At 27.6% G+C, this 25,028-nt stretch overlaps 1 protein-coding gene across 2 annotated transcripts; it reads right to left on the reverse strand.

Annotated features, from left to right (window-relative positions):
* LOC106677427 (unconventional myosin-Ib) lies at positions 1-25,024 on the reverse strand. 2 transcript variants are annotated; one of them, XM_014415354.2, is made up of 17 exons: positions 24,891-25,024; positions 24,601-24,812; positions 22,929-23,162; positions 20,255-20,433; positions 19,350-19,486; positions 19,070-19,259; positions 16,865-17,081; positions 15,662-15,811; positions 15,437-15,496; positions 14,995-15,081; positions 13,418-13,555; positions 13,210-13,316; positions 10,729-10,864; positions 10,502-10,654; positions 8,493-8,674; positions 4,200-4,378; positions 1-1,487 (listed from the first exon to the last, which is right to left on the reverse strand). In XM_014415354.2, the coding sequence occupies exons 2-16, from the start codon at positions 24,781-24,783 to the stop codon at positions 4,255-4,257; spliced, it is 2,277 nt and encodes a 758-aa protein (XP_014270840.2). In that variant the 5' UTR covers positions 24,784-24,812; positions 24,891-25,024; the 3' UTR covers positions 1-1,487; positions 4,200-4,254. The 2 variants fall into 2 exon arrangements, with proteins under 2 accessions (XP_014270840.2, XP_066902706.1); XM_067046605.1 differs by lacking the exon at positions 15,437-15,496.
* Positions 25,025-25,028: the final 4 nt, after the last annotated feature.

Consider the following 25,028-nt stretch of genomic DNA (forward strand, 5'->3'; position numbering starts at 1 on the left):
CTGGTTACAATTAACAATACTTTTAAATTTATTAATTAATTAATATACCTACACCTGAGAACATACTTACGGGATAGTATTATTTAATTGACGATTTCTATTCAATTGCCTAGATTTTTCCAGTTTCTTTAAACTAGAAATATTCTCAACAACAGTATACATTTTATTCACATTTTATGCATTGAGTCACAAAATCGAAGGTTACTTCAAGAATAGTATTCTGTTAAATGGCAGTTAGTCTCCAAACACCAATTATTAATATTTATTTATATGTACACAAACTTTATCAATATTTGTACAGTTTTATTTTCATAAAGAATACTTAAACAATATGTTAATCATATAAACGATATGTCTAACTTATAGTATTAAGAAATATAATTCACTATATTTTAATGGGAACGGTCAACATTATTTACATACAAAGACATCTTAACAATTTTCTTATGTACAATCACTAGCTTATTTACATCTTAGAAATATATGTAATTCAAAACAACATAAATAATGTTTTATTTTTGTTATTATTATTGATCATTAACTTTATATTGTTAAACTTGTGAAGTAAAAAAAATAAAATAAAATAAAAATGTTTCTACATTATACTTTTCAAGCCCTCCTCGTAACTTATAACAATAATAAAGAAAAATAATTAAAATGAAGTTCAGATTTTGTACATTTGTTCCATATATATGAGTATTATTTTTAAAACAGATGTTTGGTCCCAGAACTGTGTTTATAACTAAATCTCATGATATATAAAAAAAAATAAATAATCACACATTTTTATAAATTATTATTTATTTCATACTTACTAATTTAATCAATTGGTCATTTCCTTACGTTATCTTAGATTAATTGATAACAAAAATAGGTGAATGCTGTTAAATTGTTTTTCATATAATTTTTTTTCTGATTCGTATAAACATGTTCTGGAATTTCTAACTAAAAATTATCAAAATACATAAAAAATATAACAGAAAAATAACAAACGCACCTAATGACAATATTTGTATGCAGCATAAACAGTTAGATACAACAAAATACTAACAAGAGTGACTAAGCCGAGTAATCTAAACAAATATCTATAATCCTCCTGTGTACATTCCATTTTATTTAAAGGAATGTCTTTCTTTCAATATAAATAATAATTTATTAACAATCTTTCCTGTAACTTTAAATAAACAAGATAATGTATATATGATATATTTATCTGGAATACATGGAAAATTATTTATAAAGGTAAAATTTGATGTATAAAATGATTTAAGGAATAATTTAGCTTCAAAACATAACCTTCTAGAGGGCTTAAAACTAAGGTATAAATAAAATTAGCAAATGATCACATATCCAACTAAGGCCTGAAGTTTTAAGTGCTGGGACAGCTAGGCCACAAGTTTCATAACAAAAATAATCTGGCACTGTTATGGTTCAGTCCAAGCAATTTATAGTTTTCAGCTAAAAAAACAGTATTGATGTTCCCCAAGCTGAAACAAACAAATATATATATTTTTTCAGTTTGTTTTTCTGAATTTTCATTTTTTTAAATTGGTAGATTTGGATCTTTCAAATAGGTTGGAACAAGTTTCATATTCATCAGTCACTTCGTATATTCAACATTTTAGTAAAAACCCATTTTCGAGATAAACTATTTGAAACATACATTTCAAAACTAGAAATTATTGTAATCCAACCAACTAACCCAATGTAAACAAAGTCTTAGCATCTAACATTTAACATGCAGTTAACTCACCTATTAATGTAACTCTTCAAAGTAATTGAAATCCATCTGTGTTATAATTATTTGATGTCTCTTCATTATTTTATTATTGTTGTATCAGTTAACAAGACTTTATTTTGAAACTTTTAAAGAAATAGGAATGATTTAATAAATTCATTAGTTTTTGTTTACAAAGTACTCGTAGGGATTATTAGAGAAAAATAAACAGACTTTTATGACATCTTACTATAAATAATAAATAATTGTTAGTTGTAATATTAAAATGGTTAAAATGGAATTATAATGGAGATAATCTGAAATACTAAATTTACATGAATGACTAATATTGTATTAGATTTCCTCAAATGATCCAAACTACTCAATTTACAAATATTAAAAAAAATATATATATAGTAATTGTTGAGATTTCTATAATATATATGAGATAAACAATCAAGTGTTTCTGTTAGTTAATGACAAATAAAATTGGTCAATAAAAATTTTGATTCTGGAGTCAACATGTAAAATTTCGATTCCTTCCAGGTAAATATTAATAGAAAAAATGTTTTTATTTAGACAAAATTTGCTTTTACACGAACTTGAACGATACATCAAAGTAAGCAAAATGAGCGCATTCAATTGATAGGTTGATATTTTAAAGTTGATAAAATTTTAAACCAAAATGAGCTCTGAACAACCATTACTTTCTGAGATACAGCACTCCAAACATTGACCATTTTCCTCAAAAAATTATCACATATTTTGTAAAAGTCTATGAGAACAACCATACTGAATAAAATTGAAGTAAATTTTATTAGCCTTCATTTCACTGCAGAACATAATGTTTAGGCTCAATGGTTCTCTCTCTTAATAAAAGAGTAATATAAAATATTGAAAAGTGGAATTATAAAGAAAAAAATATTCAAGTAAAGGTTTTTAATTTTATATTAAATTCTAATAAATAGAATAAATAAATATACAATAAAAACTGGGTCTATAGAACACAAACAATGATTTTATTCAAAGTTTATACTGCCCATGTGATAATTATTAACTTTCAAGCATAAAATAACTAAAAAAAAAAAATCATAATCAGTAGAGAAATAAAACTAATGGATAAAATTGCCATGGATGCGACCGTTTTTCATAAATGAACCATTGATAAATAAATAATGTAACCATGGCAATTTTAGATGTTAGTTTCATAGTTCCCCATAGTTCATAGTCCAACTCGTGAGGGGTACCCCCTCCCCTTCTAACGGCGATCCAACTCCCATTTTACAGATTATACAACTGTTAATTTAATTGTACTACTCGTTTTTCAACGAGTATAACTGTAATTAACATGGATTCTGTAGTTCATATTGTATTATTTTTGTTAATATAGTGCAAGGAGGAAAAAAAAAAAAATCAAGTCTTTATCCCAGTATTTTAATTGGTATTGCATTAAATTTATATTGCAAAATAAGATAAACTTAAAACTTAATGCCTTTCTTTGTTCCAGGAGGTAAGAAAAAAAAAAGAACAACTTAAAACCTTTTTATATAGTAAAGTAATTATGAAGTGTTTAATATTTTAAACATAATATGTTCTTTACTAAAATTATTGGGATATCAGGAGTATCATAATCCTTGTTTTAAGATCAAAGTACAATAATATAACAAACAAAAATATGTGTTAGAAACTCCAGTTTATACTAGTAATTTCTAAGGAATGAATTTTGAACTAAACGAAACACGTGCCATACTTAAAGTTTTATTGCAGTTAAATCCGGATTCTAATTTATAAAAAAAAAAATTCTATCTTAAGTGGATGCCAAGAAGATCAGTAGACAACTACAGGTTCAAGGAGTTCCACTTGTTGATTTTAAAAAACATCCTGAATAACAAATTTATTCTTTAATGACAAGTATCCCTACTTGACAATTTTCTGATGAAATAATTTAAGAACATTCTTAGCAATTAGGTTGTCTCAATTGCAATGATAAATTTATTTGATTTTCATGCTTAACATTAGGTATTATTTTAAAGTTAGTTTAGAGGTAAATCTTCAATAATGATTATATAATTAATTAGATATTGATTGATAAAAATTGAATTCAAAAGCATCAGAGGTATCATCTCAAATCCTCAAAACCCTGTTTGTTGCAGTTTTTGCCCAAAATAGACACACCTCCTTTGATTTCAAAAGCTAATACAAACCCACTAGTTCTAAATTTTTCATCCCCAAATACCCATGATAACCCTCTGAGGCGTCTGTAAAGAAGATGGTCATGGGACCTTCTAACTTAAAGTGTAGGGTGGTTCCTTCCCAAGATATTATCATTCTTCTAATTTATAGGTTATCAAATTTACTTATTGTATTTTATTATATAGTAGTAAATTTCAATATATAAACAAAAATCATATAAAACAGAACTATCTATTTATAAGTTACAATATTTATAAAAGGGGTTAGATATTGAATAATAAACATTTACCTGTATTAAGGCCACGACATATCACATATACCCAGGAGAGGGCACCTGCCAGTGATCATAATAGTATCTCCATTTTGCCACTTTTTCTAACGACTCTAATTTGTCCCGGCTGAACTTCAGGGAGGCCTAAGCACTTGAAGGCAACCATAACAGTTTGATGACCAAAATTTGCTTCAAATCTAAAACAAAAAATAATAAAATTTAAGTATCTATGAGAGTTACCAATAAAAAAAAAAAGTACAAATAAATTATACTTTTCTTCTTTTCTTGTTAAACATAAGATCAACCCATTAACTTATTTGCTCGAGTTAATTTGAGGGTACTAAACAGGCCAAACTGTGCACACTCAAGATAATTCGTGCGGAATTGTATTTTATGCTGCTACAATTTTTCACACTCAAATATAATCGAGAATTGAAAATAACAATGTGATAATAATAAAATAAATAATAATGATTTATTCTCTGTCATAATCCCCTATACATAGCTTTAGCCTATGCTTACATAAGGAGCTAGATATTATGACCAATATTTAAAATCCAAAATTAAAATTAAAATTTTGATTATTGTAGTATTTTTTAGCCAAGACAATGTTCTAAATTGTTTTTTAGATTAAAAAAATATTTTTTTTTTGCCGGTTTTTTAAAAAAGAGTTGTGCGTTAAGGGGTTAAAGTTTGTAAGGTTAAAGTTGATATAAATAAATTTAAAAAAGACAAAGATATATTTGCATAATTTTACAGAATCAGAAATGTAGGTTTACAATTCTTCAAATACCTCATAATTTCAATTATCATTTATTTGAATTTTTTTTTAAAATAACTAATTTCATATTCAAATAGATCAATGAATTCCACAGGGAACTTCATAGTATTATTTAAAAGATATTTAAATTTAGAATTTCCGTAGATCAACACTTTTTTTTCTACTTCTTGTATAACATTGTACTATCTCAGGAAACTAATTATTAATATTCCTTTACAATGTTTCAGGCCTTATAAAAATTCAATAACATATCATATACTAATCTTTATTATTGCTTAATCTTTATTAAAAATGTTATCTTAATACCACTTTATTAGATAATCAATATTCAACAGGTAAAGATTTCAGTTTTAAGTAATATTATAGTTCCTTTATTTGAGAATAGCCTGAAAAATTATTTTATATTTTTAAATTATTAAAACGATTAACCTGAATTTTTAGTGAATTCTAAAATTAACTATGCCAATCTTTCTAAAAATATTTTCTTATATAAATAAACTACTTTTATTATTTTTTACTTTTTATAATTGAAGTTTAATAATTGCGCATCTGTCTCCTAAGTAAAAAAAAATTTGATAGAAGCAAATATATAAATGTAGATCTAAAATGGCGTTAACTATTCATTTCCTGAACTTATAAAATATAGTAGAATTAAAAAAAAGACCCTTTTAAACAAGACTTTAAGTAAGTATTAGAAGACTGCATTTTTTCTTTCTGTTATTTTTATTATTTACATTTTGTTTTGTTTTTAAAAATTAACCCATTAATTTTCATTTATTAAAAAAAAAGTTTTTTTGTTGAAATTTTTATTTAATTAGAAAAAAATCATGAATTGTTGCATACATTACAGATTTGAGTGGATATTTCAAAAAAAGAAGTTATGACGATAAAGTGATGTTAAAATACAAATATTTCTAGTTATATAACTACTGTAAGCTATTACGTGGTTTAACGATCACTTGAAAAAAGTAAGATATATCAAAGCAAGATTTAATTTAAATTTAACAACATTTTCACGATTAGATAATATAAAATTGTGTCATATCCGATGGCACAGACTTATGATATTTTAAGTCAATATGAGTGCAATAAACTTTGACATAAATTGTACTCTTATTGAACTAATCCTTGAACTTGGAAGATTTTTTAATATTCAAAAAATTAAATTAGAAGATTTAAAAAAAATAATCTGTAATTAATATACATTTTTTTAAAAATGTAGATCAACAAATTTAAAAAATAATTTTAGACTCCTATACTTTAAATGGTATTGGAATGGTTAAAGTAGATTTTAGGATCTGTTTAAATTTTATCAAGATTTTAAGCAGTTTAGTGAGTTAAGTATTATAAAAAGAAATTTGATTAAATACGGTACAATTAAATATAGAAACCAAAATTTTATTGTAGTAATGTGTTTTATTACCTCTTGATCCACTTAATACCTCAATAGAAACCACACACCCTGTCCTGGCTATAAGTGTTGTCCCAATTTAATCCAAAGAGACTAAACTTGCTTAACAGGATTGGCCGATTGCCAGGGTAACCCAACCATTTGTGTACAGTTCGCCAACCAGATCCTTGTTTGTAAATAATCTATCTTTAAAATTAACTCAAACACTTCATTCCAAAGAACGTTGGTTTTTACTTTCAGGAAACATTATTTAAGGTTCTTATTATATTGCTATGTTTACTAAGAGTTTCTTAAATTCAACTTAATAAAATTGAATTTTAAAAGTTTCATTATTCTATTGTATTCCATATAGATTTATTTTATTTTGTATATATAGTGGAATAAATGAAGTAATAATCAAAAAAAAATTTTATGGGATGAGGTAATCATCCTGTCAACTGAAAAACTCAAATATAGGTTAAGTGAAATTAAAAAACTAACTATGTACTAATTATTGTGACATGAAAACATTAATCAGACTGGCAAAACAGAAAAACGTGCCCAGCAGATTGGAAGTTGTTATAACAGAGCTTTTAACTTAGGCATTTTTCATCATTCTCCATTACCTTTTACAACTTTATTTGATAAATATGTTTTTTTTCTGAAGAAATTGGCTTTCCAATGGTATATAATATGTCTATATTATTACTGTTACTCCTAGAAAAAATATTTTCCTCTTATCTCCTAAAGTTAATTATCAAATCCTTTCATAGTTTATATTTATCCATTTCTTAATACTAGTAAGAATGTGAGATGATTAATTATTTTAAAAAAATCAAAATTAAAGGTAGTTTAAGGGAAGCCATTTTGAAAATTCAGTATTTAATTACTGTCAAAATATTTCAATGAGAATAAGACCTAGCAGATACTTTCTCTTACTATAAATTCCATACATAGGTAAGTGAAAGGTATAATAGAAACGGTATATGAGGCTTAGTTTTGTAAGTTCTGAAAATTAATGGACATGGAAGTTGATTTAGGTCATTTAGAAGGAATGGCTGGATACTAAGATGGCCAAAAAAATTTAACACTATACAATGGAAAACTTGTTTCTAGACTAGAAAAGTAAATTTGAAATGGCTAATTGGCGTTTCAGTACTATTTTATCACCATCTTTAACACCAAGAGTGACGAATGAAGATATTTATTATCATATGAAGATCAAGTCTGATGAACATGTGGAGGAATGGAACTTTAAAAAATTTCAAGACAACATGGAGCAGTTGAATGGAGAAAGTACTTTGCTACTGAGGCGTCCCATAAAGTTGTAGGTCCAAAGTCAAGAGATAATTTTATTACACCTCCTTTCAAGGTCATCTATGGCATGTTTTTCAACTAAATCATTTTTCAGATTTTCAAAAGATACTAAGAACAAGTAAAGAATTATATTTTAATAAATTACAACTTTTCGCAAAGACAGAAAAACTTCTAGTTTTAAATAAAAATTAGCATTTTTTTTAAAAAAAAAAAAAAAAAAAAAGTATTTTCAAGGGTGTGGCTTCAACAATAAATTTGTTGAATGAATTAATTTTAAAATTTATTTATGTTTCCTATAATCAATTGAACCAGTTTACGCTAGTAACGTTTTCCGGAACATCTGCTTAATTATTTTATAAATTATTTAACACAAAAAGGTGTTTTTAATAATTTTGACAACAAACAATAAACAATAATAACATATTTTAACCCGAATAAAACAAAAATGTAAAATGCATATAAAGAAACTGCCCCTGTGTCTCAGTTTCAGTGGCACGATTTAGCGATGCTCCAGTGCACCGCTACACCTCTGTGAATGTTTATAAATTATTTTTATACCTAAGTTCTTTTATGTCAAAAATTAAGTCAGTTATTTTAATTTATTTGTTCAATTTTGTTATACATTTTGATTAGTTATATGTTGTATACAATGAGTAATCTCTTATTATATTAGGATTTTGATCCTGTTGTTATAGAAAATGAAATTTCTGACAAAACCAAATATAAATCATATCTCTAAATAAATATACACTAAAAACTAAATTAAAATATCGTATAGCCTTTGAATAGCTAATTCTTTAAGATAATATATTTAATTACTTACTCAGTCGTGATGTTGACCTGAGGAGGTTTACCAACTGCATTCTGTATAACCAGAAAGAGCTTCGTAACTATTTCAATAACATGACCAGTTTGGAAGACAAAATCTCCTTTTTTTATTGCCATCTCACTTTGAAACAAACAGCCTGGTCCTCCTTCGCTCCCAGATTCGCAGCTTGGGCTAGTCTAAATAAATTGTAATATTAGTTTTGAAAGAAGACAAATTGTTGAAAGGAGCAAATATATATTTTTAAAAAATGCTAAAAGTGAACATGTATTGTTATCTACTTTAGCAAGTATAACATATATTTTATAATCCATAATCGGAAAATTGAATATCGTACACTTGCATTTTAAGTTAACTACTTTACATAATCCTGATGTCATTCTGCTTTAGTTCATTTTACACATTACATATATCATATATATATAAATAATTGACCGTATGATTTCAAATTATGAAGATGGTCAGGGGTGCAGTTAACAACTATTTTTGTTCTCTTTGATCGCACCTCTGACCATATTCTTCATAATTGAACATTTTTATAATACCTATTTTCAAATAAATACAAAGTTAAATGCATTTGACTATTTTTATATGTTGTATATATATTTTTAAAATTTTAAATTACATTCATTTTTATTGAATTAATATATTTAAATATTTAAACAAAATTAGATATATATTTAAAATTTTAATTTATATGCATTTTTATTGGAGAGAAAGTTCATCATTAGGAAAAAATAAAAGAATTTTAATAAAGCCTCAAAGGTAAAAAAAATCTAACCTTTTTATATATATATAATATTTTACAATGCATGTTACATATTTCAGTATTTTAGTATCAGATAATGTGTGTTTTATATCTGGTATAATTATTGAATTTCTGATTTTAATGATATTTACAACAGAATAATTAGCTAAATTTAAATTTTAAAGATATGAAAATTAACAAAAAATCAGCATGGTCAGTTTCATTAAATTAAACAGTTTCATTCAATTTATTAATGTTTAGTTATTCAAAATAAATCAATGAGTCAGTGTTTTCAAATAATTTTAATTTATTAAAATCACTGCTTCATTGTGAGAAAAAATAAATTCCATCACAATGTAATAAATAAAAGGAAGATGGTCCAAGTGAAAAAAAAAAAAAAAAAAAAAAACCTCAAAAGTAATTAAAGTATTTATTGTGAGACAATGTTTCACCCCACTTTGAAAAAAAGAAATATAAAAATACAGTACACACTAAAATATGGGAAATGAGAATAAAATAAAGGTCAAGAAACAAGGATTTATTTTCCTTTTTTCTTGACCTTTATTCAATTCATATTTTCTTGACCTTTATTCAGTTCTTATTTCTCTTATTTTCTTGACCTTTATTCAGTTCTTATTTCTCTTATTTTCTTGACCTTTATTCTAGTCTTATTTTTCTTATTTTTTTGACCTTTATTCTATTCTTATTTCCCTTATTTTCTTGACCTTTATTCTATTCTTATTTCCCTTATTTTCTTGACTGTTATTCTATTCTTATTTCCCTCATTTTCTGGACCTTTATTCTATTCTTATTTCCCTTACTTTCCGTTAGTGTGTACAGAATTTTTTTATATTTCTTTTATATTTTTCTAATTTTTTTAACAATTATATTCTAATTTTTTTATTTGTTATTATTTTAGTTTTCATTAATTGCCTAATTCCTTTGTGCCATTCTTGTTTATTTATACTTTTCACTGTACATCTTTTATTTTAATTTTCTTTGTTCACTTTTAGATCAATTTTCACATAATTTGTCATAGCTTAGTTTACTTCTATTTGATGTCATCTGTTCTTTTACTTTGTGACATTATTTTATTTGTTTGTACCTTTTTTCACCCTGATGAAGCCCTGCAAAGTGGGGTGAAATGTTGGCTCACAATAAATAGTTTAATTACAATTTGAATTTTTTTTTACTGCATCCAAACCATTTTCCTTTTATATAATTAAAAAGCTACATAGGTACTTTAAAATAACCTTACCGCTCTCACATGAAACACAGCAACATCATCTATGTACGGGGACAGAGAAAGCCTATAAATTTCAGCAGCAGGTACACGATATTTTATTTGAAGAGTCCTTTGGTCCAATATCAGCATTGCACTCGTAGAAAGAACAAACAGTATTGGAGCAAACTAGACACAAAAAAATTAAAAAAAAAAAAAATTATTGCAAGTAAATTTCAAATGAATAGTTTTGCTATGCACACCTTTCCACTTGAACGAGTGATTTTATTTATAATGTCGGCGAATACAACATACTGATCATTAGTTTCGATGCATATTTTCTTCCACTGTACATTCTGCCTCAATCTTACATAATCGCCCAAAAAAGGATGGGAAACACTAAAAATAAGTAGAAAAATAAAATTCATCAATGATCATATAGAATTTATTAAAACCTTTAGGGGTCTCCAAATGAACTTTGGTGGGGCCAAGTGATCTAATTGCCTAAAAAATAATTTTGTGAATAAATTAAAAAAAAAAAACTCATTTTGAAGATTTTAGATCTTTATTGATGTTCTAATTATATGTTAAGAAATATAAGATGTGTGTTCCTGTTGTAACGATAAAGTTGACACTCTTTATTTGTCAACATAACAATATTTACACTTAAACATATAACAAAACATTCATAATTATTATCAACAGAAATATTCAGTTTTGTTTTTACAACAAAAAAAAAACACCTAGTTCAGCATTATTAATTATTATTAATCGATCATATGGCGAGAGGTTTCCAATGGGTTTGCCACTAAAACAAATATAAAATGATGAAACATTAAATGAATTATAGATAAAAATAGATTTAAAAGAAATATACCAGGGAAATAAAAATGTATATAATAATTTCAACAGTGGCAAACCCATATCAAACAGTCTCTTTGCTAAAGTTGAATAGTGCCGCTGAATACGTTGATCTAATAATAATAATAATCTTGCCACCACAAATAGATAGTAAAAAATAAATTGTTTATAATAAAAAACATTATTATACACTTAGATGCTTATTAGACCTGCCTGAATTGGTTCTCAATGGTAAAAAATTGCAATGGAGTCCTACCAGTGAAGCAGTTAAGATACCTAACCTGTAAAAGGGCTAACTTGGAATTACCATGTCAATATTAAACTAACCCAAACATTCTGAAGGTTGACAATGCTGCACCTCTCATCACTAAAAAATGTAGTTTAAAACCAGATACAACCATTGTCAATTATAAAACAATATTGAGGGCATTACTGATGTACTGATAAAAGTCTAGGGAACAGCAACCGGTACAAAAAGAAAAAAATAGAACGATTCAAAAACAAAGTTCTAAGAATCGGAGTAGTTAGCTCTAGGTTTATAAGAAACAGTCAATCACATTGTGGACCACAACTGTAATCTTTAAGTGAATTCATCCAAAAAGTTTCACAAAATTCCAGTTAAAGGTACAGTGTTTTTTTCATAGAAAACCCAATTTCATCTTGAAGACTGAAGCCAGGACTAATTTATGACATTCTGCTAAAAACTCTGGGTATATCTATTATTATTATTAAAATTATTCTTTCTTTTTTAATTAAAAAGTCAGTTATTTATTTTATCAATTCTATAAATATAAGTTAAATTTGTTGCTATTTTTTTTCTCTTTATTTCATTCTACTATTATTATTTTTTTATAATTTATATTTATTATTTTGTCTATGCATAAATTAACTCGTTTGTGACAGGTTTGTTTATTAATTATAATAACACTTTTATTTTTTCTTGTAACTCCTACGTTTCAGCCATTTCAGTCATTTTAAAGGATTTATTTGTAATATTGCAGCTAACATTTTTATCAAAATGTTACAGGTTATTTTGCCATTGTCAAATTTTATATTAGTCAATAATCTATTATTATCACAATTGTCACTTATTTTAACTCCATTCAGTTTACACTGTCTACTACAATCTATAATTTTATCAATAATACATTGTATTGTATTTATAAACAATGTAATTTGCTTTTTCCTAAAAAAATTATGTTGACCTACTTTACTGAAATTCTCATGTTTTTTTTTTAAATTTTTATTGAATAAAAAATAATTTAATAGAACCAGTAAAATTGTTTCTTATTCTTCAGAAACAGGCAAGAATAAAATAACCGTGAAAAAAATTTATACTTTCTGAACTACTGCCAAAAATGCAAAATTTTGTTAATAACTTTTTTTTACTGAAAAAAATTGGACAAGCCTATAGCCTCCCTATAACCTTTCCAAGGAAATCCTGAACATTTAGCAAAAGCCCCATCATAATCACAATAGGATGAATGGTATGGTAGCGCATAAAGTACCAACAAACAAATTTTCATTTTTATATATTAGATTATAACAATGTAAATGATTAAATGTGTCTTTTGCACAAGACTAAACTCCCACATTATCAGTTTTAAAAAGAAATCAAATTGTTATAATAACCAAATAAGACCCAACAGTCCAATCTGGTAATAAAGAAATATATATATATATATAAAGTTGGCACATTTTTTAAACACTTCAATCACTTGGCCCTCCCCTTCCTACTATGTCTCAAATAATATATTTAATAAGATTGATACATAAAATATATGAATGAATAAATAATTTTTTTTATATACTATCTTCACAGCATTATACTTTTAAGAATTTATATCAATAAGAACATAGCTTAATAGTAAGTGCAGATTTACCTCCTAGGATAGGAACTTTTCCTATCTTTAAATATGAGACTAGCAGTCACTTTCTCTCTCATCCTATTCCTGGCAGTTTGGTCAAATTTCATCCTATACTTATGGCACTATAAAGATCAAAGAATTTATTAAATAAAGATATTAAAGTAAATGTTCATAATTATATTGATTATTATTATATTAATATATATTATAATGTATTACATACTCTCCATTTATGGTGCATTCTTCTTAATAATAAGCTGGTTTCAGCTAATCTACTAGGACAATGCGGCCAGTCTCTATTTATAGGTGAATCGCTGCAGATGGATAATTCTTCAGCTAATTGTAACAGGAACATTTTCCTCTAAGACAATTAAAAATAAATATTTAGTACAAGAGCCTGGTGGAAAAATGGTGGAAAAAATCAGTAATTTCACCCTAATTTTTTATTACTTTAATGAAAACTAAGTGTAGTTACTAGTTAAAATTGATGAGTCAGATAAGTATAGTTAGAGGATGTAAAAAATGGCAGTTGTTTCAAAACATTAGTAAAAATTAATTTTTCTTTCAGAGCTTCATATCTTTGAAACTACTAATGTCATTAGAAAAGCTAATAGAACATCATTTAAAGTGAAGTAATTTTAATAAAACATGAGTCCAAATAATGCTTTTTATGTTCAATAGTTCCCTAAATACAGTTTTAAAAAAGCAACATTTCATAAAAATGCACTGTAAAAACAGAAGTTAGTGAATTTATTTTGGGAAATCTATATCTCAGGAGCCATCAGACCTACAGATGTCTGCTAGCACTAAAATTAAAGCTAGTTTTATGTAGTATGAAGTAGTTAATGGCATTTATTTTCATAGGAGTAGTAGATTTCTTGATATTTGCTAACACAAATTGATTTCTAGTTGTTTGCACAAAATTTCATATGCAAAATTCATACACATATGTAAATATCAAGAAACCTACTGCTCCAATGAACATAAATGTCATTAACTATTTGTAATAAAAATAAACAAGCTTTAATTGGAATACTGGCAGACATCTGTACATTTAATTGCTTATGAGATAGAGTTTTAGCTTAACAATAAATTAAATTGATCTCCCTTATGTACTCCATATCCATCTCCCGATGAGCAAATATGGTAGATTTAAGAAGGTTCGAACTATTTAAAGACAGACTCACAATTGATATTGGACCTATTGCTCTGTTATTTTGATCAATAAAATAATATTTTAGTACGTCCATCATTATGTCTCAAGATTGTGGATAACAGTTTAATATTGCTAAAAATATTTTTTAATGGCTAAAAATAACAAACATAAGAAGTTTGGTATAATATAGTTGGGCTGTTTTCTTAGAAAATTAAACAAAACATTGAGGTTTTGTATGGTACATATTAGAATGATATAGTTATAAACTTTCTTATGCCTGTAAGTAACTGTAGAAAAAACGTATCAAACAGATAGCAATTTAGATGTCTAAGTAGTTATATTTCTGTATCTTGGTAAAAGTAGGTCTTATGTCCATTTTATGTATTTTAAATCTTTTTCAATGCACATGGCCATTTTAAGTTTTATTGTAGATTTAAAATTGGCCCTTTGAACAATTTTACAACTTGAAATCTAGTAAGGCTAGGATATTGGCCTTAATTTCATTTATTATTCCCATGTTTTCGAATTAGCAAATGGAGTAAACACAAAATTGGTATATTTGGACATTGGCCCTTCTTTTACCATAGTACAGATTTATGAGAGTATATGATGCAGGAGTTATTTTTAATAAGTATTTTATTTACCTTCCATCTGATGAAATGCCTCTGTATCACACGCACTGCCCAGTCAACTAATTTTCTTCTCTTTAATATTCTATATTCTTCTCTCGCCTAGAATCAACATATAGCATGATTTCATATTAAAAAAAAATCATAAGAAATGAGTATATTTTGTTTAGGTAACAAGTAAATTTTAAGCAATATTTATCAATATCTAAATGTTTAAAAACTATTATTGTTGTTTAACAAATACTATAAAACTGTTTTGTTTATTCAGTGCTAACTTTTGTGTTATTTAACACCCTCAACACTATCTATGTGCATTAGTTCTCATTAAGATATCAAACAAACAATAAAAATAAGATTGATTTAAAGCAGCTTAACCTTAACTTACCAGGAATATTTATTTTAAAATGTTTAAATAATAATTACATAAATAATATGTTTTAAGAAGAAATTCACTTACTATTCTATAAAAACACCATAAATGGCGACGACCTTCATAAGGAATCCCAAAATGGCATTCCTAGCATGCAGCATGCAGAATATAAGTAAAGCAAACCAAAATAAAATAATTATTTTATCAGCATTAAAAAAATATTGAAATAATAAATAATTGATTAATGAACAAGTAGCTAGAATGTAAGAAAATAAAAAAGAAGGAAGCGACAATTAAAATTCAAAGAAATACCCTCCAACTTCTCCAAGCCGAAGCGATGATTATTTGGCTTTCTTTTTTCTTCAGAAATACTTTTCGTTCCCTATAACCTCTCCAGGTTTTCTGCATCAATGTAGCCAGATCTTCGAGCCTTTCTCGACGGAACTCTTCAAGCTCAAAAACCTATGACATCAACATAGATTTTAAAATGAATGACTGAGTAAGAGGGAAATTTTATAATTACTTGTGAGAGTAGAAGAGGCACTCCGATCAAAAAAAAAAAAAGATTAGTTTTTGATTAATTAATAAAAACTAAAATTTTAATAGGATCATGTTTTAATATTAGTAATATCTAATTTTATTCAATATACAGATAACTCAATTAGTCCAAGAACCGAGGGAAAAAAAAAGAAGTTATTTCACCCCAATTTACTTTAGTGAAAACCATATATAGTTAAGTCAAAATTTATGACTGTCAACCATACTTAAAGGAATAAAAAAAATGGGATCTGTTTTAAAAGGGTACAAATAATTAATTTTTCATTTCGAGCTCCATATTCAAAACTACCTACAAAACTAAAAAACTTAATTTAACGTAATTGAAAGAAATGTACATATGATCCCTTAATAGTTTAAATTTAATAGTTCCTAAGATACATTTTCTCAAAAAGTAACAAGTTTTTACAGCTAAACAAAACTCCTTCCCCTAGGAATAACATACAGTCACTATGATATTTGCCAAAATAAATTCGCAAAACATTGATTTCTCGTTGTTTGGAAACAACTTTTTTTTTTTAGTTAAAAAAAATCTATATCTCAGGAACTATTAGACATATGGATGCCTATTAGCACTGAAATTAAAGCTAGTTTAATGTACTATAATGTAGTTAATGATGTGTATCTTCAAAGAAAATAATATGGAACTTTTTCTTCACTTGAACGAAATTAAAAACAATTTTTTTTTTAATTCTTCAACATCCACCCCTTTTTTCATCCCCCCTTACCATGATTGACAGAGTCATAAATTTTGGCTCTCCACTGTAAATAGTTTTCATTAAAATAAAAAATAAAAAATTGTACTAAAATATTTTGTTATTTCTGCTCTTGGGCTCTTGGACTAAATATGGCACACTCTGGCAAGGAGTCAAAAAATAAAACTTTTTTTCTGACAATATGAATTAAACTAAATATATATTATACAAATTTAAAATACTTTCACATAAAAGAAATACTAACGGATCGTGGGCTCCGAATAAATAATTTTGTTCTTCCAAAAGCGAATTCACCGCTTGGTATGGGCAAATCCCTTAGGAGGTAAGAAACGCCCTCTACTGGAGCACTTTGCCAATTGGGCCAAGTGTGGAGGGAAAGCATTTTATATCTCTCGAGGAAAGCTGTGTATGTCTGCCTGTGACAAAAACCACACCTCCTCACCCGCACAGTTTCAAGAAGCCTGTAAACAAAAATATATAAGTTCAGAGTTATTTAAATACAAAAAAGATCAATTTTTGTTAGTTTCATTAACATTAGATTAAAAGTAAATTCGAACTAAAAATTATTAGTTTATGTTAGTTGAGAAAATAATTGTAATTACTCAATTATTAGTTTATTTAAGGCAAAGGCAGATATATGAATTAAATTAATGTAGGACTGCAAATACTTCATCACAATTTATTAGTAAGTTAACAATATTTCAGCTTATCAAACCATCTTCAGGAACATCTGAATGGTACGTTGTATTATAATTGTGACATTTAGAAAACTAAATTAACAATATCTGTATGTTACATCGGGTTATTAAGTAACAAGGGTTGTATCCTTGGTCCATCCTTTACACAATTGATACAGCTGATATCCTAACCTATCTTTACACTGTCTTCACCTCATATGATGAGGTAGGTGTGCTATCAGTAAATAATGAAACACCAATTGTATCCAAAATTCTCCAATCCTACATCACAACTCTTGAAGAATGATGCTAAAATTGGAAGATTAAAACAAATTACAACAAATCACCTTTACCCATTATCATAAACATACGATTTCCAACTCTCTACCTCATAATATCTTTTAATAATACATCACTTATCCCTCCCGAACAAATCTGCTACCTAGGAGCACATCTGGAGAAAGACAAACTTGAAATCCCTATACTAGACTGAACAGACAGGAAACAGCTCTTTGATTCAAACTATTACTCAGTTACTAGATAAACAATCTAAACTTCCAATAAATTACAAAAGACTCATTTACAAGACTATAATCAGGCCTATTTTGACTTATGGAGTTGAACTTTAGGGTTCCACTAGAACTATCAAATTCCTCTTGAATCCAATCCTCTATAAAATTCTTAATGCTCCTGTTACAAACAAAATCATGCCCCTAATCATCACTCCGAAACCACCCAAACCCACTTGTTACTAATCTTGCTTCCTCTTCGATTCCCGATAATCCTCCTAGGGGAATAAAAAGAAGATGACCTCAAGATCTTCTAATATAAAAACATTATTGGAGTTCTACTAATGGGTAGATTTAAAGTTAAATGATAATAAAAAATTCACAATTAAAACTATAATTTTTTGCTTTCTTCAACTTACAGGATATCATAGGGCTTCCATACAATGCAAAGAAAGTCCTTCAAACATGTTATGTTACAGTGGCAGATTTTTTTTGTTACATATCCGTCTTCAGTTTCTAGAGTTTTGGTAGTCAGTTTATGCTTATGATACAAGCATGCAGATGGGTAGTTTGATTGTGAAAGTCTGTTTTTATAGTTCGATATTTAAAAGATTGTATCATGCCATTGTGTCATAATTCATATAAAATTTACTGGTTGTATTTTTTCGTTTAATGTAGTAATAAGTTTTAGTAACATTATAAATAACTTAATTTAATAACACAACCAAACATACAGAAATGGTTAGTTAAATTAACTTAATGACACACTCATAAAACGATGCAGAGATGTACCTGAAGATGGCTTGACAGGCCAAAATGTTAACTTATTAATAATATTATATTTTGAAGTATTGAAAACCTAATGCTATTTTAACTGAGGTTGTTTGTCTAAATGGTTTTGGTAATCTGCACTCAATAGCTAATTGAATGATTGATCAGAATAAAAGAAACAATAGAACTTCCTGAAATTTTAAACTAAAATTAAACATAATAGAATAGAATTTTACATATGTATTTAACATAATAGGATAGAATTTTTTATAAAATTTAACATAATAGATAAAAGTTTTATGGTATTACTATATAATGTTTTTATAATAAGTATAAAAACATTAATAATAACAGAAAATATCAGAGTGATAATCAACCACATATTTATTAACTTTTTTGTATTAATAACTATAGTTATAAACTATAACTATTTTTATTATCTAATTATAATTCATCATCCAGCCAATCAAGAATAACGATTAACAAATTTACCCTAAGTATCTCACTTGATGTTGCACAAGTCCCATTTCAAATATCCTAGGCTGTTTCAGTTCATTAGGTTTTATACAACGGATGTAATGCGCTCGTTTCGATACTATGTTTCTTACGAGACCTCCAAGAGCTACTTTGAACTGTGAACCAACTGTCGGAGGTCTTTTTGAAGTAGCCCTTTTGGGATTTCCTAAAATTTAATTAATTAAAAATAATGTTTTCATCAATAATTTAAAGAAACAACAAATAAAATTATAAGTTAAAACTGATAAACTTTTACCTTCTGGAAAAAGAAACTTCAACAAAGGGTGTGCACAATTATACATAGCATGCAAAAGGTCCTTTGGAACGTAATCCAAATTTTTTTCGACAAAGCCGTTAATATTATACGTAACAGTTCCAGCAAAGTGTTTCAATCTGAAAATAATCAAACAGAAGTAAAGTATTAAGCCTTGAATATAAACTTTATATAGCTGTCACCATATTTAAGTAATAAACATGAAAAATTTCATTTTTTGAATACATTAGTTTTATTAATTTATCAGAAGAATTTTCACAGAAACAGATCTTATGAAAGTAGGCTAAATAATATTGTTGATAAATTAGTGACAGAAGTTTAACATAATTTAGAATTAAAATAGTTTATATTTTAGTGAACAATTGACAAATTTAGGTTAATTTAACTGCATCATATCAGCCCTGGGCGGAATAGTCATAAATTGTTAGCGTGAAGCTTTGAAATTATAGATAAGATTGTCGTTGAAGATGGCCAGGTTGGCGAAATTTTGGATATTAAAATAATTAATAAAAAATGTTGGGACTATATAGATATAATTTATTATAATTGTATAATGCAAACAATCTTGAACAAGATGCCAGAAAAAAAATATAAAGTAATCCAAATTTTGAAATTGAGATAAAAGTATTAGCAATGTGGAAATTAAAAGTAAAATGTAAAGTTTTATAAAAATATAAATGAGGGACCAGAGGAGAAGGGTTTGTAGGTTAACTTAAACTAAACCATAGTTCTAATTAAACTAAGTCATCGTTTTATCAAAATTTTCATATTATAAATTTGTCTGATAAACTTAAACAAAACCAACTAATTATGTGGTGAATTAATTTTAAAACCTTTTTTTCAAAAATTAATAACTTATAAAAAACAGATTAAAGTAAAATCTATACCTGAAACAATTTGCTGGAAGGCTGTTATCAGAAGTTTGATGTCTCCTCCTGTCGGGGACCGGATGACTGTACCCACAAAGAGCTAACACCCTCGATAACAGCACTCTATCGCCTTCTTCATTTTCATCCAACGATTTACTACTGATATCATCAAGTAGACATAGTATCCCATGGTTATTCTGTTAAAATATTAATGGGCAACTTAATTATATAATATACTGCATTAATTTAAAGTCTGATGAACTTATCAATTACATAAAATCTAAAGCTTTAAAAATGATTGGTTTTATTATTTAAATTTAGTACACATTACCAAAGCCATTGAACCGAACAATGGCATTAATTGCTCCCTAACAGCCCAGGGCTCAGGAGCCGGCATCTGGCAGGGCGATGAGCCATTGGAAGGTATATCTATTCCCTTAAGGAGGTACACTTCATTATTTCAATCTGAAATATTCGCAATAAATCATTTTGCTAGTGCTTAAGTTTCTTAAAGTAAGTCTCTTAAAGAGGTCTGGTAGAAGAATTACCATCTACACAGACAGCCAGGCTGCAATAGGGGCACTCAGTAGCACCATCACTCATTCCAGAGTTGTTGAAGACTGACTCTCACGCACCAATAGAGTCAGCATCGAATGGGCACCGGGTCACTGCAGTATCACCGGCAACGAACATCCTGACAGATTTGCTAGGAATGGCTCTGAAACCATTCCTTTTACACCGGAGCCTGTGTGTGGCATTAGCCTAAGCTTTTGTAAAAGCACTATAAAGGTGGCCTATGGATTAAAAGCCAAGCGACATTGGCTCAATAAAAGACTAAGGCAGGCTAAGCTGTTCCTTGATGAACCTTGTAGTGGACGGAGCGAAGAACTGCTTCGACTGGACAGGACCTCTCTTAGGATAGGTACAGGGATCTTTACAGGTCACTGCAGATTAAATAAACATATGTTTAACCTCAAGCTAACAGAGTCACCCTTGTGTAGATTCTGCTATGCTGAGGACAAGACGGCACATTATTTGTAGGTGTGATCGGTTTGCTAGGGGTCAGGTTTGCACTGCTCGGGGTAGATCGCGTGGTTGATCCCAAGCAGTGCGAGCTGACAACCCCTTAAGCATATTAGACTTTTTGGAATATACCAAACTTAAGCTCTAATGAGCTTACCACAGTGCTGTGATGCTGATTGCAGCACTAGCGTGTCTTTAATTAGTGCACAATAGACCTCACTGGCCACAGTGCTTTGTGCCAAATTAAAAAAAATAAATAAATAAAAATAGTACATATTACATTAAATTTGGATTATATAAGCCTGTTTTATTGACAGGATGAGAATATGAACAAGTTAAACTGATTAATTGATTATCATCTGATATTTTAATGAAAAAAAATAAGGACCTATTATAAAAAAAAATAAATAAAAAATAATAATAATTTACTTTATTTATATATGCTATACTATTTGTATTATATCTATTTATTTCTAAATTTACTCTTCACTTCAGGAAATAACATGTAAAAAAAATTGCAGCAAACAATTCAATTTCAATACAGATAGTGTGAATCTGGGCTTTTATATGTTATCAAGTCCCTAAAATACAAAATAACTTAATAAATAAAGTAAATAATATAAAATATAAAAAGTTCATGTCTATCAATAAATTACCACAAAGCCTAAATAGAACCTTTAAAAATTATGATGCACTGGGATCTGAGATTGGATACAGCCCAACAAAAAGGATAAGTAATTTGAAGAACAAAATTGATAATTAATAATAAATGAATTTAATAAGTTTATTTCATAATTCTCTAAAATTAAAAAAAAATTTTTTATTTTTATGTTACATTCTGTCTTATATTTACAGACAATGGCAATGGGGACCATAGAGTTCATTCACACAATACCCCTAAAATATGAAATGACCTAATATATATATTTTTTTGTAATTAACCCCAACTGTAAAGTAGATTTGACAAATGATTTGATATTTCATCTCTTGGCATTTTCTGAAGTTAACCTAAAAATGTTTGGGTAATAAACTTGTTTCAACGAAACTCATGGCTAAAACCACACCTAATCGATGTGCGCTGAGTAGTTGTGGCTGTAAACTAATATATATGGAAAAAAATGTTTTCTTTCATTTGTGTATCTATGTGTATTGATTACAAATATAAATTATCTAAAGAACTTTTCAGAACCATCTTAAATATTAAAATATCTTACAAAAATTATTGCTAAACTTGCTAAAAAATATTTTCAAAGAAATTTGGACTATAGTAATAAAGTGTGCATAAATAATTATTAGATATAAAATTAATGTTTTATAATGGTTATGTCAACCATGTAAGGCCCACCAGGTCAATCTGGTATTAAATAAATAAAAAATGAATGCTCTAATATTAAAGAAATAGCTCTATACAAGATAGTCTCTCCATTCGATGATATTGGATATGATTTATGTGATTTTATGAACTAATAATAGAAGATGTTCAAAAACAGCTCCATAGTAGAGGAACTAAACCTGAGGCATTTTATCGTAATTCTAATTAATTAAGCTTTTTAATCTATTGATTTTTTTCTTTGAGTCATTAATTGAAAAAAAACAACATTTTAACATATGGAAGATAAGAATAGAAAAGAAACAAAATCTACATCTTTTAATATAATCAATAAATTACCTTTTCAATAATATCACAAACAGCAGTATTTACAGTGAATTCGACAGGACACCAGTCTATACCCTCCCTGATGTATTCCTCCTGCTCTTGTTTGAGAGTGGTTTCAGTTATAACAGCATTTAATTTCTCATTACAAAAATTGATGATAAACTGTTCAAAACCATTGTTGTCCAGAATTTCGAAGCCATATACGTCTAATATCCCAAGAACTTTTCTCTTTCCATATTGTTTGGCCTGTAATTATACATAGAATAACATTATAAACAAGACAAAAGAAAAATATGACCAATAAAACTAAATAAAAACATAGCATAACCTGAGGTAAAGTATGTTAAAGCTAGATTTAATAAAATTATTATGCAAATGTTAACTGTAATAATATATCATTTAACAATGTTAAAATAATGTCATGTCTTCTCTATTTATAAAACTTGGACGTGTTAGTAATTTTGATCTAAAGGAAAAAGCCAATTTTTGATTTTTGACTTATACTTTCATGAAGAACACTTGTAAGATACCTTGGAGTTGATCTGGATCGCCGTCTAACCTGGATTCACCAGATCAATATCAAACTAATCCAAACCTATGTAAGAAACATATTAATGCTGTATCCTCTTATCATTAGGAAATCTAGACTAAAAGGCGATGCAACCATCCTCATCAGCAAAATAATATTAAGGCCATTTCTGATGTACCATTGTGAAGCCTGCAGGAGCAACATCCACTCCATAAAGACAAAAATTGCAATCATTCTGAGAATTGTAGTAGATGCCCCTTGATTCATAAGAAATAGTCAAATTGATAAAGAACTACAACTGGAATCTATAGATGAATTCATCAAAAAACAATACACAAAAATTTAATACCAGTTACCAACAGTTAAAGGTTTAGTGACTTACAACGTGGGAAATCAAACTTCATCTTTTAGGCTGAATCCCAGATTATTGCAGAGAGGACATTCTATTATGAACTTTGTATTTATCTATTTTTTATTACTATTATTTTTATTTTACTTTTAACATTTGTCTTCCTCAAATTATGTTTTCATTATATAATTCAGTTGTTTGTTTTATTAATTTTATAAATATTAGCTGTTCTGTTTGTGATTTTTTTTTTCACTTTCATTTTTCAATTACATAATTATTACTATTTTAATATTTAATTAATTTAATTAAAAAAATTAATTTGAACCATCTAACCCATGGAGGATCAGGGGTGCAGTACTTTGTAAAAAATGACTGTTACTAGAGCAACGGTTGTGCAAGGAAGTGATTTGGTCAAAATCTTGCTCAACTGCCAGATTTTTGCCCAATTAAGGGTACAAACTTTATGGGATTAGGTGGACCCCAGAGGACTCCCGAACCAACAGGGCTGACTCAAGAAACCATGTCCTTAGAGTTAGTAGCACAGTGCCTTACCAATGAGCTACCCACTCCCACTTTTTAATAATTTATCTGTATTATTTATAACTGTTAAGTAATTATAACATTGTAATAGATAGGGGTGTATTTTGCCTGATACTATTCCCTACCATTGTCCATTATTAAAAGTAAATGGGTATATCTTCTGAATTTTGTTAGGAAAACCAAAGGGTTTGTCATGAAAGAATAATAGGTCAAGAGCAATAGTTCTTTAAGAATCAAATTGAATAATTTGAATGAATTTTGAATACCTTTGTTGCATTATTAAGACGACTAACAAGCCAGGTAAAAGTCCTGCTGTACAATGCTCGACAGAGGGAGTTTTTGTAATGGGTTGCTTGAGAGGCCGACAGCTCTGTAAGTGGCATATCTATGGACGAATTTGTGATACAAGTAGTTGATGTGAGAGCAGCTTGAAAAGACCCAGGATCCATACCAAGGAGTTCGCAAACTTCAAAAACCTCTAAAACATAAAAATAATAATTTACTAATGTCAATTCTAAAGCTTAAACAACAATAAATGGGCGTTATTTTATTTCACCATATTCATTGTTGATTTTACAGCCCTCTGTTCCATCGATGTTGTTCGTAGGAGTAAAATTTACATTACCAAGTTTAAGAACACTCGATATTATTTTTAATATGTTTAGTATTTCCTCTTGCGACAGCCCTAGAATTT

Source organism: Halyomorpha halys, unplaced genomic scaffold (genome assembly GCF_000696795.3).
Source record: "Halyomorpha halys isolate HHAL.00 unplaced genomic scaffold, Hhal_1.1 Scaffold99.1, whole genome shotgun sequence".
Lineage (NCBI taxonomy): Eukaryota > Metazoa > Arthropoda > Insecta > Hemiptera > Pentatomidae > Halyomorpha > Halyomorpha halys.